Source organism: Cibotium barometz, chromosome 1 (genome assembly GCF_041138505.1).
Source record: "Cibotium barometz isolate CiBa-2024 chromosome 1, ASM4113850v1, whole genome shotgun sequence".
Taxonomy (NCBI): domain Eukaryota; kingdom Viridiplantae; phylum Streptophyta; class Polypodiopsida; order Cyatheales; family Cibotiaceae; genus Cibotium; species Cibotium barometz.
The window spans coordinates 25,883,004-25,902,042 of record NC_141046.1 but is presented as its reverse complement, the minus strand read 5'-3'; the positions used below and the strand labels follow the sequence as shown (position 1 = coordinate 25,902,042).

General features: G+C 38.8%; 1 protein-coding gene across 1 annotated transcript; it reads right to left on the bottom strand.

The window, feature by feature from the left end:
* Nucleotides 1–10,632: 10,632 nt before the first annotated feature.
* Nucleotides 10,633–12,087, bottom strand: LOC147641792 (uncharacterized). The gene has a single exon (XM_086818598.1). The coding sequence runs from the start codon at nucleotides 11,999–12,001 to the stop codon at nucleotides 10,745–10,747; it is 1,257 nt and encodes a 418-aa protein (XP_086674724.1). The 5' UTR covers nucleotides 12,002–12,087; the 3' UTR covers nucleotides 10,633–10,744.
* Nucleotides 12,088–19,039: the final 6,952 nt, after the last annotated feature.

Below are 19,039 nucleotides of genomic sequence, written 5' to 3'. Positions count from 1 at the left end.
ACCCCAAAAAGCATTCCATCAAGCTTTGTCCATGATGTTCTAGTCACTAGAAGGCAAAACAAAAAGTTATGGGTCCCCTTTTTAGGGGTAGTTTCAGGAATCTACTTCTACTTCCTAAAACCACCATGTGTCCTTCCCAAAGCTTGCTCTCCTTCTTAAAGGCATGGTATGATCAACTTGCCACCAGTTGAAGTATTGAGAAGAGAGAAGGGGTCACTCTCCTTCCCCTCAAGCTCAAAGGAGTTTCTAGCAACAAGTAGCCTGGGGATGCTCTCCCCCTCCCCTTACAAGGATACCTACTAAAAGCTTGTTTAAATTAATCATTCTTAATAGAATTTTCCTTAACCCTTAAAGTGTTGCTAGGATCCCTAGAGCTAGAGTGGGAGCTACATCCAACTTAGGTTTTTTAACCTTGATAATAGTGTCTTTTCTCCCAACATATTTTTCCCCTTGCTTCTCTCTCCCTACCTCCTCTTTATCTTTTACCCCATGCCCAAACCAAAAGCCAAACTTCACCTCAATTTTCCCTTGAGGGTACCTAGTTTAGTTTTCATCAACCTTGAAAGTATTCGAAGGAATGCATAGTTTGTTGGAGGGTCTTCCTAAAGATTGGTTCGTAGGAACATGTAGAGGTTGCCCCAACAAATTAGCAAGCTCTCCTATAGTTGGCCTAGCCAAGATAGAAAGTCCAAGAAATTAACCCAAAATGGGCAAGCTTCTTGGAGAAAGATATTCATTAGTTTGCTTAGCCAAGATGGAAAGTCAAAGAGATTAACCCAAAATGGGCAAGGCTTCTGGGAAAAAGATGGAAAGTCCAAGAAAATTAACCCAAAATGGGCCGGCTTCTAACACGCTCTTATTCACATCGAACACTAGGTCCTAGGATAGAACATGCACAAAAAATTTTAACCATGAAAAGAGGGGCTTTAGCCAACAGAATTTACTTCATTATTATAAAACCCTTCACCAAGATATAACATTTTTTTAAAATAAAAAGGATGGAAATAAAATTAAAGAAAAAGAACAGGAAAATCAGTACAAAATAATGGCTCCTCAAACTTGTGAACGAGCATGCTTAGCGAGCCATTTGCTGCGTTGCAACTGTATCTTTGCCCACTGCATCCAAGAATGACTTGCTCTTCTTAGCAAGACTGGTCTGCCTCTCCTCCTCTTCATCTTCCTTGGTAGCACGCCTCATCTCGTGGTCAGGGCCTCCTGTTGGTCCAGCAGGTCCCTCCCCAGGTCTCGTCGCCTCCTCTTCTGCACCCTCCCCTCCATCACCCACACAGTGAGCTTGCCTCTCCTTGCATACTCTCGTACTTACACGCGGCACCACGTACTCCTGCACATGAGATCATACGAGTGTACTGGTGCAACTCTCCCCACACACACGTCACTAATGCCATCTCCTCCCACTGTATGTTTACACTTCTCTAATACACCATACTCTTGATTAACTTGGATGTGTAAATCATCTTTTTTCTTTTGATTGGTGATGTCTTTCAATGGTTGCACGGTAGAGGACAATATGTATTAACTAACTATATATATATATATATATATATCACAAGTCTAGGTGACAATCTCTATAAGCAAGGTAAGGATAAGGTAGAATATCTACTATATCTTTACAGGGCTAAATTTTTTATGTACATGTGTCGCCATTTTTTGGCCATGCAACCGTGCTAAATTTTTTATGTACATGTGTCGCCATTTTTTGGCCATGCAACCGTGTCTGTACATGCAGCTGCCGCGAACTTCATTGCGAGAGGCAGACCGTTCACTGTGATCGCGGGCGGTGGACCATTCACTGCGCCAACTTCATTGCGCCAACTTCATTGAAGGAGGCGGCGGCAGAGCGAGGTGGTAGCCAATTGAAGGAGGCGACAGAGCGAGGCAACAACCAATTGAAGGAGGCGGCAGCTAGGAAACTTATAGCAACTTCATTGAAGGAGGCGGCAGCTGGGAAACCTCAAAACCGATTCTCAGAAAGCCTCCCCAAACAGCTGGGAAACTTATAGCATCTCAACTCTCTCTATCTCGCTCAACCTCGCGTCCGCCTTTCACTCCTTCTTCGTCTGTAGAGGTAAGTCGCAGCAAAACATGCATCTAATCAACTTGAACATCAGAACATGCGGCAGATTAGCGAGAGAGAGAGAGAGAGTAGCATGCACCTCCCCTTGGTCCGGCTCTCTCGCTCTATCTTCGTCTGTCGGGGCTCTCTCTCAACTTGCAAAACATGCATGGTTAATTAAACAGCACTGAGAGAGAGAGAGAGAGAGAGAGAGAGAGAGAGAGAGAGAGAGAGAGAGACAGAGAGAGAGAGAGAGAGAGAGAGAGAGAAATCTGTGGTTTTTTTGCACTGTGCAGCCCTTGAGTTTTGCAGCGACTGCTTCCCCGAGTTTTGCTCCCGCGAGTTGTGCAAGCGTCTTCTGAGGTAAGCCCGTCTGTATATCCTTTATCTCCCCTGAGTTTGTGGGTGGTGCGCATGCAGTCTCGGGTGCGCATGCAGATATATATATCATATATATCCTTTATATATTATATATTATATATATCATAAATAAATAAATATATATATAATATATATAAAAGATATATATATATATATATATATATCATTTGTATATATCATTTGTGTGTGTATTTTAAAATTGAATTTTGTATATATCATTTTGAGTGAGTGTGTGTGTGTGAGAGAGAGAGAGACATATATATTTATATATATATATATATATATATATATATATATATATATATATATATATATATATATATATATATATATATATATAAGGGATATATATATATATATATCATTTGTGTTGTGTAATAATGATATATATCATTTGTGTGTGTATTTTAAAATTGAATTTTGTATATATCATTTTGAGTGTGTGTGTGTGTGTGTGAGAGAGAGAGAGAGAGAGAGAGAGAGAGAGAGAGAGAGAGAGAGAGAGAGAGAGAGTGTGTATCTTGAATAGTTTGAGTGTGTGCGTGTTTTTTTATGTGTGTGTGTGGGAGGGAGAGAGAGAGATAATTTTGAATGGTTTAACTAATTTTAAAAGTTAGTGAAGTATGTGTGTGTGTGTGTGTGAGAGAGAGAGAGAGAGAGAGAGAGAGAGAGAGAGAGAGAGAGAGAGAGAGAGAGAGAGAGAGAGTATTTTGTGGGTGTGCATGTGTTATGTTGAAAGTGTTTTTAAAAGTGTTATGAATGATTTAGCTTTGAAATAGTTTGAGTATGTGCATGTTTTTATGTGTGTGTGTGTGTGAGAGAGAGAGAGAGAGAGAGAGAGAGAGAGAGAGAGAGAGAGAGAGAGAGAGTATTTTGTATAAAATAAAAAATTATTTTTTTAAAATTTTAAAACGACATGTGTGTGTGTGTGCGCATTTGTGTGTGTGTGTGTGTGTGTGTGAGAGAGAGAGAGAGAGAGAGAGAGAGAGAGAGAGAGAGAGAGAGAGAGAGAGAGAGTGCGAGTGAGAGAGAAAGAGTTTATTTTGAAAGTTTTATTAATTTTTAAAGTTTGTGAGAATAGAGTGTGTGTGTGTGTGTGTGTGTGTGAGAGAGAGAGAGAGAGAGAGAGAGAGAGAGAGAGAGAGAGAGAGAGTATTCTACACTTCATAAGAGCACATGCATGTACTCACACACAAACACACAAACACACACCCAAACATGACGTGCAGATGTGTACATACCCACATACACACACATGTGTATATTATATGCGGACACATACATGCATATGTGCACACACCCACACGTTTAATATTTTAAAGGTACGATTAATTGCAAGTTTGTTTCCTCTTTTTTTTCCCCCCTCTAATTCATTGTAGAAGACATGTCCTTAAATTTATGGGTTTATGATTTTGCTATTTATATCTGCAATTTTTCTCTTTTTCATTCTATCTTTCCGAATTTATATGTAAAGATATTGGCAAAAACTCCTTCATTGTAGTATAGTATATATTTTTTTCTTTTATGTGCATGTGTGTGTGTGTATTTATGTATTTTATATAATAAAAAAATAATTTTTTAAAATTTAAAGATGGCATGTGTGTGTGTGTGTGTGTGTTTATATGCATTTATATACATTTGTATGTATGTATATATGTATTTATATACATTTGTATGTATGTATATATAGTTATACATATACATATATGTGTATATATATGTATATATACACTCACATATATGTGTTATATTTATGTATTTATATTTATCTTTTATGTTTGTGTGTTTGTGTAGTAATATATATAGAGTTATCTTATGTGTGTGTATAATATATGTATGTGTATGTGTTGATATATATTTATGTTTATAGATAGATATATATATGTATTTATGTACATTTGTATGTATGTATATATATGTATATATACACTCATATACATGCGTTATATTTATGTAATTATATTTGTGTGTATAGTAATTACATATATATATAGTTATCTTATGTGTGTGTACAATATATATATATATATATATATATATATATATATATAAAATTTCTTATATATATATGTGTGTAATAATCATATATATATTTATGTATTTGTGTGTGTGTGTGTGTGTGTGTGTGTGTGTGGTTGTTGGTGTTGTTGTGTGTGTGTGTGTGTGAGTAAAACACACATGTACACACACAAAGGTTAAGCACCCAAATGTATAGGTCCAAACATCCATGTACACACAGAATGTATTCGCATTAGTATATTAGACACAGAATGTATTCGCATTAGTATATTAGACACACCTCGACATATATAGTATTCATGCTTCTACTTACTTATATAATTGTATGTATGATTGACAGATGGAAGAGGTGACTAGCATTTTTTTTGAGCACATGAGAAGCACTCTATTCTTTGAGGAAAGGGTGAATTTGGTTGTCGAGTTTGAGCATTGTTATTTCCACGTTCCAAGTTGGTCATGGCCGGTTTATGCTGTTAATTAGAGCGATGTTTTCCAAATTACTATACGATTAGATTCAGATAAATTAGATGAAAATATTACGCTCATGATTATTCAAGAAAACCTGGGCTTGCTTGATCGCTATGAAATAGACTATAATGTCCATGGTGACAGAGATCAAGCACGACAAGTATTCGATGAGGTCATCAAATGTGTCCCAAAGCATAAGCTTCTTTGAAAATAAACATGGTTGTGTTATTATTTAGTAACCATTGGTGGTCGATTGTATAAGTATTTTTTATTATTTCTTATTATCTCTAAGTAAAAAAATGCTATTATCTCTATGATTGTTATTAATATATAGCTTGATTATGTTTCATGCAGAGAAATGTCATTAATTATCTTGAAGTTGACCTATGATAATAACAAATTGTTGGATACGATCTTCTTTGAGGAGATGCCACAATTGAGATTTTTTGGATATCATTGTAGCCCAAAATGGGAAGTTCTTGGGTTTGATGGGTGGGATGATATTAATCCTCGATACATTTATAGTCTTAGATCCTCACAGGCTAGATGACAATCTTAAGCTTCTTTTAATAAAAGAGGCATTGGGATTATTAGATGGCTTTTACATTGTGGGTAGTAGATGTAGGAGCTCCGAGGAAAAGTGCTTCATTTTTAGGGAAATATTGAAATGCATTCCATTGAAAAAGTTAGTAAAGATAATGTAATAAGATTTAAGATTATTGATGGATGGGTCTTCTCTCTCTCGATGTCTCTGTCTCTGTCTCTGTCTCTCTCTCTCTTCTCTTCTGTATGTTTGATTGTTTGTTTGTCTCTGTCTCTCTCTAAACCAGTGCTTATTATCCGCTTTACTTTTATTTGGTGTGAAATATAGTTAGGAGAGGGTGAAAAAATAGAGAGATCATAAATTTGTTATTTTATATATATTTGTATGTGTATGTGTAGAAGCAAGCACAAGGGCGATTGAATCAAAGTTGGTGCTTTCGAGTATATTCTGTCTTCAACTTGAGGTTAGTTAGTTCTTTTGATGCTATCATTGTCTCTCTCAATTTTTGTGTTGAAAAGAGATGCATAGAGAGAGAGAGTGGTAGAGAGAGGATTGTGTACATTAAGATACTTAAAAAAGAAAAAAAAACCTTTCATAGAGAAATATATGTATCGTTGTGTACTTCTTTCCATTGCGGTATACATATAGGATACTAGGGTTTGGTTTATGTTGGCAGAGATACATAGAGATAATTGTAGATCTTTAAGATTTTAATTTTGGATTTCAACAAATGGAGCTTCAAAATGATAATAACCGCTCCAAAGATATAGTAGCTGTGGATGATTCTTGCAATGAAGAAGTAGCTTTATCTACGCCATATGAGTTGATGAATGTTCGAGCTGCAAAGCACCTTGCTCGCTCAAGATCTCCATCTGGACAAACAAGCTCTAAATGTTTTCAAACTATTGCGGATACATGCGACCGCACCTGAGAAAATTTTGGTTTCTTGCAAGGAGTACTTAGATGCCCTTTGGGATGAGATTCGTGGAAGTGGCAGCCAAAGGGGAGATACGTTGAGAGATGAGTTGACTCATCATCTCCATCGCGTCCATGACAGTAGTGGTCGCATGGAGGCAAACCAACTAGGCATGATTTCTTTCATGGAGAACATGCAATCTGAAATTGGGGAACGTCTATGTGGATGTAATGGGCAATGTAAAGAACACGCAGACTCTCTAAGTATGTACATTAGGCATGGAGTTATTGAGTCTAAAGATATATGTTAATCGACTCAATGCAATTATGAAAAAGATGTGCCGTGTTTTAGAAGCTAGGGTAGTTGCTTAGAGATTTTGTGAGAGGGATGATGTTTTTTTTATCAAGGGTCAAATTATGTTCCGACTTTTAGAAAAGCCTCCCTTGAATTTGAATAAGCCTCAAATCTTATATCCTATGGCAAGTTATACATACATACATACATACATACATACATACATATACATATACATATACATACATATATATATATATATATATATATATATATATATATATATATATACATACATACATACATACATATAGATATATGGGTGAATGCATGGTATGGTGGCTCATATAGCTGTGTCCATGGACACAAGCTATTGCGCTATATTTCAAGGGTTGGTTTATGTTTCAAAAGTCACAAAAAAGAATTATATTATATTATATGTATAACGGATTTGAAACCCCACGTAGTGGGATTGCTACGTGGGTTTCCTCTTTCTTCATAAGCCTTTGTTGCTTCCCCCTCCCTCTCTGTACCTATCTCTGTCTGCCCATCTCCTCGTCATCACACACAGAGAGCCGTATAGAGAACCTCTGTCCATGTCTCTCTCTCTCTCTCTCTCTCTCTCTCTCTCTCACACACACACACACACACACACACACACACACACACACACACAGAGATTAACATGGTATTTCCATATCTGCTTGAGGCTATTTCCATATTGTTAAGGCTCACCCTAACCCTCCTTAAAACACATCCAAAAAGAGCTTACCTGTGGTGGTGAACCGCAACTATCATGAGGATCTTTCCAATGGCCGAGCTCGTAACCCTCGAGGTCTCCAAGCTCTACAACTCCTTGAGAAGCAATTCCACCGCATCTCCCGTGAGTGTTGTCACACCGTCGCATTGCACTACAGATCCTCGTCCCTCCTCTCACCTCACTTCACTCACACACACACTACTAGCATGCATTAGGGAGAGAGATTAGCAAGAGCAAGATTCAATTGCACAATGGGAGAGTATTTTGTATCATGAGAGAAATTCACTTATATACATGGCCATAAGTGTTCACACTCACTTAAACTATGGCCGGCCGGGAACTTTAGGCTCATAAGAGGCCTAATGCTATTACAATGACTACTCTCATAATATATCCATGAAGTACATCACTTAGGACTTCATCCTAACTTGCTACCACACGCTCTTGAAGCGGGAATTGCCATAAATACTCTGTCACACCATTACGGGCGCCCGTCCAAGTTGTAGCTTTGGACACTATTGCTTGATATCTTGAATGTATGACCCTTTGGTGTATCTACTATGACTCCTTGATGTAAGATAATGGCGGTAGCTCTTGATAATCCTAGAATTGGATTAACACATATCTATACTTGGTTTTGTTTAATGGAAGGCAGAGAAGATACATGTGAACGGTAGCAAAGTGAAATGCTACTATGGACCTTTAATGCAGGCTTGCATTAGCTGGCTCCATAAGCCAAAGAGCCTTAGCCAAAGTGAAATGCTACTATGGACACTGCTATGGACCTTAATGCTATGGACACTGCTATGGACCTTAATGCAAAATAAAAATTTCCCTTAACCAACTCCATGAACAAAAGGAGGCTCATAGGAAACTTGAGGCTGAAAAAAAACATGGCTAGACAAGAAGCTCTAGTGAGGCAATAAATACACAAACAATCATGTCCTCCCCCCCAAGGATGCAAATCTCCATCCACATGGTTACTCTAGTAATCAATGAGAAAACTAATGTGAACGTAGCTCAAATTGAGATAGAATTCCATAAAAAGATGCATTGTGCAACGTAACCAGCTAACTTAGCTTTGTTTGGGTGAATTGAAAGGGTGTTGTCGGATGTGGATGTGCACGTGGACCTTTCACAGTATGTTGCTTTGCATTATCCTCATACAATCATTATCTGCTTTTCCCACTTTAAGTGCTTCTTTTCCAGATTGTGTCTCTCCTTATTGCTCTTCATTTCCCTCTCTGCAAATGGAGCCCAAGCGATGGTGTACTGCTCCTTGCTCTCAGCCCTTTTTGCAGCCTCACAATTCTCCAAGGCAAATGCTTTTGCAAATTGATGCCTGATCTCGTAATTGAATGGCCCTTCTTGATAGACATCCCAATGTCGATGGACCAAGCATTTTGCAAACTTTGGCTTCACATAATATGATTTAATCTTCTCGCTATTTCCTGGAAGGGTCTTTGAGCACAAAAAAATAGAGCTCCAATTTTTATGAGAGATGCCATTCTTCCCATACAAGGTGTGGGGATCCACTCCTACCATGGAAAGACCCCGATCTTCATGAAAGTCCTGTGCATAGCGATAAAATTTTTTGTGGTGAGGGAAGCTTGTGACTTCATTGAAGAGCCTGACCTTCCCATCCTTCACTACACCACATGCAAAAAAAAAAACACCGATTTAGCATTGGATGCATTAGTATTCTTGAATGAACACAATCAGGAGAGAGAGAGAGAGAGAGAGAGAGAGAGAGAGAGAGAGAGAGAGAGAGAGAGAGAGAGAGAGAGAGAGAGAGAGAGAGACCTGCAATATTTTGACAACGTGCAAACTCTGTGTGTGTGTGTGTGAACAAGCGAACCTGTCTGGTGAACACATAGAGCGGGAATACACAGATAGTAGAACAAACACAGAGCGGGAATATGCACAAGGAAGATAATATTTTAGTCGCACCATAGTCCAAACGAGTTTGAAATGACTATGGGCTCATTATTGTTAGTAGTGGCCGTCCTACGCTCGTTATTGTTAGTAGTTGGGGAAGTTGGCAGGCCTTCCTATAGTAGCAGCCTCTCCTATATAGCTCTTTCACAAAATAGTTTAAAATTGTTATGGTGCCAACTAAACGTATGCTAATAAATTTGGGATATATAACTCATATAGTATTCCACCATACCATGCTTAGACCCATATATATATATATATATACATATATATACATATATATACATATGTATATATGTGTATATATATATATGTATATATGTATATATATATATATGTATATATACATATATACATATATACATATATATATATATATACATATATACATATATACATATATGTATGTGTGTGTGTGTGTGTAATGTCAAAACCCTATAAATCGATAAGATGTAAGAGTTTTTTTATTATTTACAAGGTTGCACGCACGCGTAATGTGCATGTGCAATGTAATGTGTACATGAGAGAGAGAGAGAGAGAGAGAGAGAGAGAGAGAGAGAGAGAGAGAGAGAGAGCATTGACACCCTATTTGAATTAAACAAAATGTAGACTATATAGAAGTGGTGTTTATTTTAAAGCATGTTTTTAAGAAGCGGTGTTTATTTTTCTTAAATCACGTAGACATGGTGTTTGTTTTAAAGCACAGAATGTAAACAAAACACTTTTTCAAAGATACCACCTCAATTGTACTTTATGTGATACCCAATAATCATGATACACTTAATAACCATGCTTCCACGAATAATCATCAAGCAGCATCATTCAATCCAAAATAATTGCTCGGCTAGGTGTGTGTGTGTGTGTGTGTGTGTGAGAGAGAGAGAGAGAGAGAGAGAGAGAGAGAGAGAGAGAGAGATCTCTGACTCATGGGTTATAGGTGAGTCATGATCCTCATACAATCTGCTTTAAGCTGATCATTTGTGATGCTGTAACAATCTTCCATCACTTTAATTCTAATAATGTTCCATGGAACAATTACCTTGCAAAGCTGAACTTTCAAAGCACCAAAAGTAGAGTACATATTTCAAAAAAAAAAAAAAGAGAGAGAGAGAGAGAGAGAGAGAGAAGAACCTTGATTCAAATGCTAACATATGGTTTTGACTTTGCCCTCAAATCAAAGGTTAGAAAAACAAATCATTTTTTCTTATGTGTGTAGAGATATTGATGGGGGCAAAGTCTACAAATGAATTTTGAATTTTTCATATGAACATATTCAAGTGTACATAGATAGGCCAAGGCTTCAAACTGGATTGAAGTTCTTGTATGTATGCCTTTCCGTCTTCATGTACCTTAGTTATCCCAGACTTGAGTTAATTCATGGGTCTCATTTGCATCATTAGGAGGCTCTTCAATCTGCTCAAAGGCAAGCATCGTGGAGTCAAAAGCAAGCATTGTGGAACTGGAATTCCATAACATCTCCATGTCAAGTTGATGCATTAGATCCTCTTGCCAAGTAGAGGAATTCAAGGCATCCATGTGTGAGAAGCAGTCAGCACTTTGATCATGAGGAGTGCTCATTGCTTGAGGAGGGTAACTCCAATCAACTTGCAATTGCAAGGGGTTCGTTGATGGGGTGGAGGAAGGCGATATGAGTGAAGAGGTGGTACTAGGAAGGGGAGGGGTGGCGATGGTCTTGGTGAGATTGGTGGAGTTGGAAGAAGGGGAGGGGGCGGCGGCGTGTAAAAGGGGGAAGTTGAGCTTGGCACGGTCTCCACGGAGGCGGTGGGCGGCCCGGTCGTAAGCGAGGGCGGCGTCGAGGGCGGAGTCGAAGGTGCCCAGCCACAGGCGGGTTCTATCGCGGGGCATCCTGATCTCTGCCACCCACTTCCCCCAGTGCCTTTGCCTTACACCCCTATAAAGCTTCGGCTTCCCACCTGCAGCAGCCTTGCCTTCTTTTTGCTTCATGTGCAGCAAAACCTCGTGCTTAGTGGAAGCTGCAGCAATTATACTAGCACTCTTACCTGCTCCTCGACTAATCCCTTCTTTTCTTTTTTCTCGTTTCTTTACCACAATTGAGCTTATCTGGCTTTGTGAGCCCCCCTGCATACCCCAAATGTGCACTCCCTTGTTCAGTATTGTTGGGTGATCGCATTGCTCATGCAGCATTATGCGCCCGCCTGCATTAGAAAACCCTAAATTATCACTTGCTGCAGCTGGCAGCCAGCGCTTCTCCAAACCTTGGGCCAATTCTGCGTTGGATTTGGGTTCCTCTTTAAGAGAAGACAGGGTATAAGCAGAATCATGAGCTAGTATGTTAGAGTTGTATAGAGGTAAGGAACTCTGATATGTACCAGGGGTTTTATTAACTGTTGCAGTACTTGGGTGGTCACTATGGGTCCTTATATGATTGGAGACCCCTCCTCTTGGGTCCTCATTAGCATAGGAGCCCACTCTTAGCTCGGGAAAGTGCAGAAAAGAGGGCATGCTATCGCCCAAATTAGAGTGCTCTGAACAGTGATCCCCTACATCAAGAAACAAGCCATGGCAAAAGAGTTTAGGGTTGGGTTTGGTGCGAGTTAGAGGAATGGTCTCACTGGGAACTACCATGTTGAAAACGCTAAGCAGTTCACTGTGTCATGGATTGCACATATCTGGTGTGCTTCACAACACTAGTAGTTGTTGCTTGGTTTGAATCTAGGTGGCTGGCTAGCTAGCTAACACTGTGCACTCCAACAAAGCTCAAAGGTATACTTTATATATTGAACCTTACGGCACCCACATGTTCGTACATTTGGTATCTCAAGTTGCACGCCCCATCTACATCTGGACGTAAATAAGTGCTGGTGGGCAGAGTACGGCATATGGGCCAGAAGGGCCTATGAAGGTAGTAGAAAAGCAAAAGCAGAAACTCTATCATGGCAGCACTCATGACATGCCATGATAGTATTGGTGGTCAGAAAAAGCCTTGAGTAGGAAGAGGGAGTCCGATGGGTACAACAACAGATCTTTGCAGGAATATGTAGGTATGCGTGCAGTGCAAGAAGGGAGGGGGGGGCGCAGAGCAAGTAGCAAGGGGGCTATCATGAGACAATGAAAGAAGCTCTATGTATGTGTGGGGGTAGGAAGGGCTGACCTGAGTGCAAGCAAAGGTAAAAAAGGTGACAAGTTGGGGGGGGGGGTGCGTGGCCTATTCACACACACAAATGACAGTGAGAACAGACAGGGACGAGGGCGATGTCTGCTTTGGCAGGATGTGTAGCGATCACACTTTGAAGCAAGCAGGCTCATTTAAAACTACCTTCCCATCATCGCATTTCTGTGGAGATGAAAAAGTAGGCTTTTTCTGCCTTAGCCCCCCGGCTTTAAAAAAAGAGAGGAGAAAACTTCGTTATCCCAGTACGTGCAAAATCATGCATGAGCAAGATGACGACCGCCATCACGCCCCCCTCCACTTGTATCCCACAGCACACGTGCAAAGGTCCTCCCATTATCCATACTCTACAATCTCACTTCCAAGGCCTGTTACACAAAGAGCTCACCCATAGCTATTGATGTTTTCTCAGGTCTCTCTCTCCCCACACCCACATGTGTTTGTGGGAGCCGGAGCGCATGCCTTCTTTTTGAAGAGTACAAAAAAGCCAAGGCATGCACACGTGCCTTTCAACTTGAGTATCCTTGAGCACTATTGGACCTTCTCTCTACACCTCGGAGCAAGTGCTAGAATTCGAAGGTTGTAGAGTGCAGTACCCTTCCAAAGGGCCTTTACCCTTCAAAAAGAAGGGTCACATGACTCGTCTCACAAGTGTCCTTCAAAAGGAATTAGAGTCGAGAATATCCTGGAAGAAACTTCAAAGTTAAGAATACCCTTTTTCAAAAGAAGGGTCATACATAAAATTGTGCTTCAAAGGAATTTTAGAGTTAAGAATATCCTGGAAAAGAAACTTCAGAGTTAAGAATACCCTTTTTCAAAAGAAGGGTCATACATAAAATTGTGCTTCAGTGGGAATTATATATATGTATTCATAAAGTTGCTATAGCTAGAGTCTAGAATGCTCAATGTGGCTAAACTAGTTGGACATGAATGATTAATTGTAGCCTCGTGCCTCTATCGATTTGGTGTAAAGATGGAATATTTGCATTAAAATTGGACCTAACCTACTCACTGCCCCCAATGCTTTCAACGTACCGCATGAATGATCAATTGTAGCCTCATGCTTGTATCAATTTGGTGTAAAGATATAATATTTGCATTAGAATTCGACCTAACCTACTCACTACCCCTAGTGCTTTCAACATGCTAGAGAGAATCGAAGAATATTGCAAGATCATAAACTAGAGATATTTCATGAGCGGGTTTCTACAAAGAACATAAAAGAATCTAGATTCTAGTCATTTTAAATTGATTGAGCTTTGACATCTATAGTGCTTCATTATTTGAGGGTTGTAATACACACACATGCAACCCATCCACTTAAGACTTCTAGCCTCTTACACATTCTTGCTTTGACCTCCTGCACATTCTTACTCCAGCATTTTATGAGAAGTCATATTAATTTAGTCACGTGTCCAAGCATAACCCAGGCCATCAGAATGACCAGGCAACGCACCACCAAGAGCACGTGACCACCAACCCCCCTTGGGCACTACAACAACAAACCCCCCAACATTCTATTGTGTGTTACTCCCTAAAAATACCAATCGAGGGAGATGAAGGTGCAACTCTAGCGTATCTATGGCTCTTCGACTTCCCATGTTTCTACAGATGGGATAATCCAACACACCTTCTAAGTATTCCATGCTTGAATTGCCTCCAACACCCTCCTCTTTTCGAGCCACCATAAGCCCGATCTTGATACCATGAGAAAAGCCACAGTAGTGCCACCACATCCAAGCACAACCCAGCCCATCATGAAAACTAGGCAATGCACCACCAAATGGCATTCTAGTGTTCAGTTTATATTGGCGATCATATCAAAAGAGATGAATTTATTGAGTTTGAAATTTCAAGAAAATGATGCGGATATAACTACTATATATCCTAGCAAGTATTTTAAGAGAGATATTGTCATGAGAAAAAGTTGGAGTGGCTCAAAGTTATTATCTGTGTGGCTTTCAAATGTTGAGAATGAAGTTTTTTTTTTTACAAGGACAAAGAAGGCTCGGATACACTTACATGTTCTTTATTATACCTCCCTTCTTGTAAGTGGGACAGGGGGAGCGTGGATGATATAGTATCTTTGGTTAAATCTTTTGTTGTAAGGCTTATGTCTAACTTGGAGATGCAATTTTATTACTTTTCTTTGTTTAACACTACAAAACTCTTCTCGCCCAAAAACTCTCATAGAGATGGAAATATTCACCACTCACAAGTAAGAGTTTTTTTTAATAGATCTATTGACCAATTTTGTGTGTGGGTCCTTGCAAAGCATTGGTCAAAAGCAATGAGAAATAGTATTCTTCTCATTTGTTTCAAATTTATATGAAACATATCCTTCCATGGGGCTTACTGAATCATGGTAGCAATGTGGTTCTTCATAAGTTCAAAATGTAACAAATGTTTCTTTCACTATATAAGCTATGGCAAATTGTTGTGGCACTACTAGCTAGCTCGGTCTAAAGTGAGAGAATTCTCTGAGCAAAATATAGTCAGAAGCACCTGAAGATGTTGTTTGGGCTTGAAGAATCTTGTGACATGCTAATTTTTATCGAAAGAATTCAGGATTGGAACAACAACTTTGAAGTGTCGAAAAGGAGACCCAGGGGTTTCACTCCTGAAAAAATTGATGATGTCACATGCATGTGCATGCATGCACATGAGACCTTTTTAAAGAAGGTTCGTTTTAGTATTTCCATTTATAGGAGGTGCCTAATTATTAGGTACTAGTGTATTCAACTTATGATAGGCATGTAAATATTCATGTTTAAAAAAATGTATGCATCATAGGAAATTGTATGTAGAATGTGCACATGTAATTAGTTAGCTATAATAAGCTATAAAATTTAGTAATTGGCCTTAGAAAAAGGCATTTAATATGAATAGCTATGTTAAGTTAATTAGAATTTAGAATAAAACACAGGCTCATGTCTCGAATCTCGATGACTCGGAATGCGGGAAGCTTTTGATGGCTGTACAACTTTTTAAAATTTATCTTGTGACCAAATGTGGCGATCGGACCGCCCAGCTTCTCCACGGACGCGTCTGAACCCACCCCAAGACTTTTATCTAAGGTTAAACCTTAGAGAATGGCCAGCGCGTTCTACACCCATGGGCTGTTGAATTGCAGTGGTGGATATCTGCCCGTTTGTCTAGAAGTGACGAGTCCCCTAGTGATCAGGTGTTCACACATAGTGGACTGTTTTATCTCCTCCTTTGGGATTTAATGACCTCTTGCACACGTTGACACCAACACCTTCATGAAAATTCCATGTGGCACTTCTTTACAACTTTTCAAGGGACTTACATAGTTTAGAGACTTCATTTTGGAGCATGAGGGAGATTGCTTGGGCCAAGTTAAAACCTACTTGGCTACGATCTGGATAAATGCTTGGTTGTGCTTTTGAAAAATGCATTACACCAGCTAGAAAGTTATTTGTAGATGCTTGGAGAGGCTTAAAACATTGCTTTTTGGCTTTGAGTTGGGGGGTGATTATATAAGCTTTTAGACACATTAGCAAAGCCTTTTCTCCAAGTTGTGCTTTTTTGAAAGAGATTATAAATTGTGTTCTTGCCTCTGATAAACATCATATCATGATGCTCATTGAGCGTGAAGGGAGGCCAACTTGCATACTTTCCAAGATGTTCTTCGAGCTGACAATGACAAGAGCATGCCTTACATGATGAATTTGTGAATTCATTGGTGATGTTGATGTTCAGTAACCATTTAAATTATGGTGTCATACTTGTTCCAAGGGATTTAAATGAGTATCCTATGACTTTCACATATGAATCCCCCTCCCCTCAAAACACCCAAGGTCGCTTTCAAGCTAAAATCTAACACAATGACTCCTCATTTATTAGGGTGCTTTTGTACGTCTACTCAAGGATAGTCTTTTTCTCATCTTTTAATGGGAGCTTTTTGATCATGCAATTGTTTTTCTGCGTGCCAATCCACATGGTGTTTTTTGTAATTTTTTCCCATCACAACATATTGTCATCCAAGAGATCATGCTTAACAAAAGCCACCCCATAAACTCCTTCAAAGATTCTCACTTATGAAGTAATTTTCTTCCACCAATCAATATACTCTTGTGTGAAGTGGTTTTTTAGCCTTAAGAAACTAAGAAATCATAATATAAGAAAAGGTCATCATGTGGCTTCACCCTTTTAAACCACTCAAGAACTACACCAAGTGGGTGGTTACCATGGACTTTCTTGTAGAGGCAAATTGTAATCTAAGAAATTGCGCTACTGAAAATCCATTTCTTTAGTTACTCCTTGAATGATTCTTAATAGTATCTAGGTTAGTTTTATTAGGAACTCAAAAAGGGCCTCATTAGTAAGCCTAAACATAGTGACTATAGTCCTAAAAATGGATACATAGTCCCATATTATGTTGACCTCTTAGATTACCAGCTCAGCAAAAAAGTGACAAAAAATTTTCAAATTATGTATTCTTTCTCAAAAAGTTGTGAAAACCCCATCAAAGTTTCCCCATGCCTATCTGTGATCAAAATTAACTATTTTATTCTTTAAATAGTTATAAACTAAGGCCATAATATGCTAGTTTCAGCTTCTCAAGCATCCATGCCCTTGTCCCCCTTACTTTCGCCCGATGGATCCAGCCACCTTCACACATGCATAACCCCCCACCCCCCAAAAAATGAACTTCTTATATAGTTCCCTCTTCTTTCCTCAGCTTGACTTTTGTACTCCCCTCAACCTAAGCTATTGTAGTGCATTGTTCTCCTTTCCTCCCTCCCCTCATCTCCTACTCTCTCTCTCTCTCTCTCTCTCTCTCTCTCTCTCTCTCTCTCTCTCTCTCTCTACACGCACACACACACACACACACACACACACACATGCAAAAGAAAAATGTGTAAAATCACCCTTCCGTTCCTTTTAGAAGCTAGGCACATCGAGTTACACACAAATACGCATAAAGATGTACGTATGTATGTACATGTATGTATGAGTACGTGTACGTGAAATCCATTGAAACCATACATACCACAACTGGAAGATATATGTACGTATGAGTACGTGTACGTATGAGTACTACATGAAATCCATTGAAACCATACATGCCACAACTAGAAGATATGTGTAAGTGTGTGCACGCCTATGAATGCATGTCACATACACACATGTAAAAATGTGTCTGTGTATGCGCACGCACCCATGATATCCATAGATACTGGTCAACTTGCCAAACTAATATATAAAAACATCGTGATTGCCATATATATCCATATAGAAGCATCTACAAATCCATAAAATGATGAGTATCTTAACACACATGAACACAACCTCAAAACAATCTTCAGACAACTGGATTATCTCTCCTTGGTAGCCTATATCCCGTGCCTACATCTGGCAAAATGTATGCCATAAAAAATATTAGCATTGAAAATATAACTCTCATAGAAAAAAGTTGGATAAGGATAAAAGCTTACAAAACTCATTTGGTGGATCAATATTTGAAGCGAACGGCGTTTGAACAGGCTTGTAAACAACAAATCAAAAAATTATGTATTGTCCAGTGCCTATGCACCGAAAATCTAACTTATCAGGCTTTTCATAATCCACAAACATTACACGTACATGAAGCTGATCTGCAACCTTCCACAATCGTAGATTGTAAACTCCTACTAGGAGCCCAAAGCTCTCATCGTAACTGTCTCGACCATACAAACCCAACAATAATCTAGGTTCTAAAAAGTGAAGATATTCCCTGTTTGCAAATGAATGTTTCAATAAAAATAGAAATTAATCCAACAAAACACAAAAGCTACATAAAAAAAAAGTTTGTATATATATCGTAAAACACCAGTGCTCTCTGACAGTTTGATAATTAGAGATGCTGTTGCTTGGCCTTCCCAAAATGGAGGGTCTACAGTTCAACTCTATGAATATTAAATAAATCTTGAAAAACAATAATACCTAAATTATAGCAAACATCTAAAACATTTACTTTCAATATCTTGTCCCATCACGATAAACGAACGAAAATGATCTCCTTGCCACATCCATCCTAAGCAATATATCCCTGATATCAAATCTCTCTCTCTCTCTCTCTCTCTCTCTCTATATATATATATATATACATATATATATATATACATACACACACACACACACACACACACACACAAATAAAAATATAAGGGCACTGTATATAAAAGCAATCCTGTATATAAAAGCAATCCAAAAACAAACAAAGACTGCACTTGCACACCTTCAGAAACATTCTCCAATCAAATGCTTCCTTCATTGCACAAAGAAAGGTATAAATGTAATCTCTTACATCTGTAAACTGCCATTTACATTTAAATTCTTTGACATGCCATTTGCAAAACCTCCTTGTAGCCTCAACATTGGTTGTGAAGAGTTAATTTGAACCTATTGTGCCACTTTTATATTCCACAATATGCTTTACACACACTTTCACTGCATTGGATGATCTAACACGTGATATAGCGACGTAC

Excerpts from the sequence above, each read along its gene's own strand:
- LOC147641792 (XM_086818598.1), bottom strand. The coding sequence starts at position 12,001 with ATGGTAGTTCCCAGTGAGACCATTCCTCTAACTCGCACCAAACCCAAC.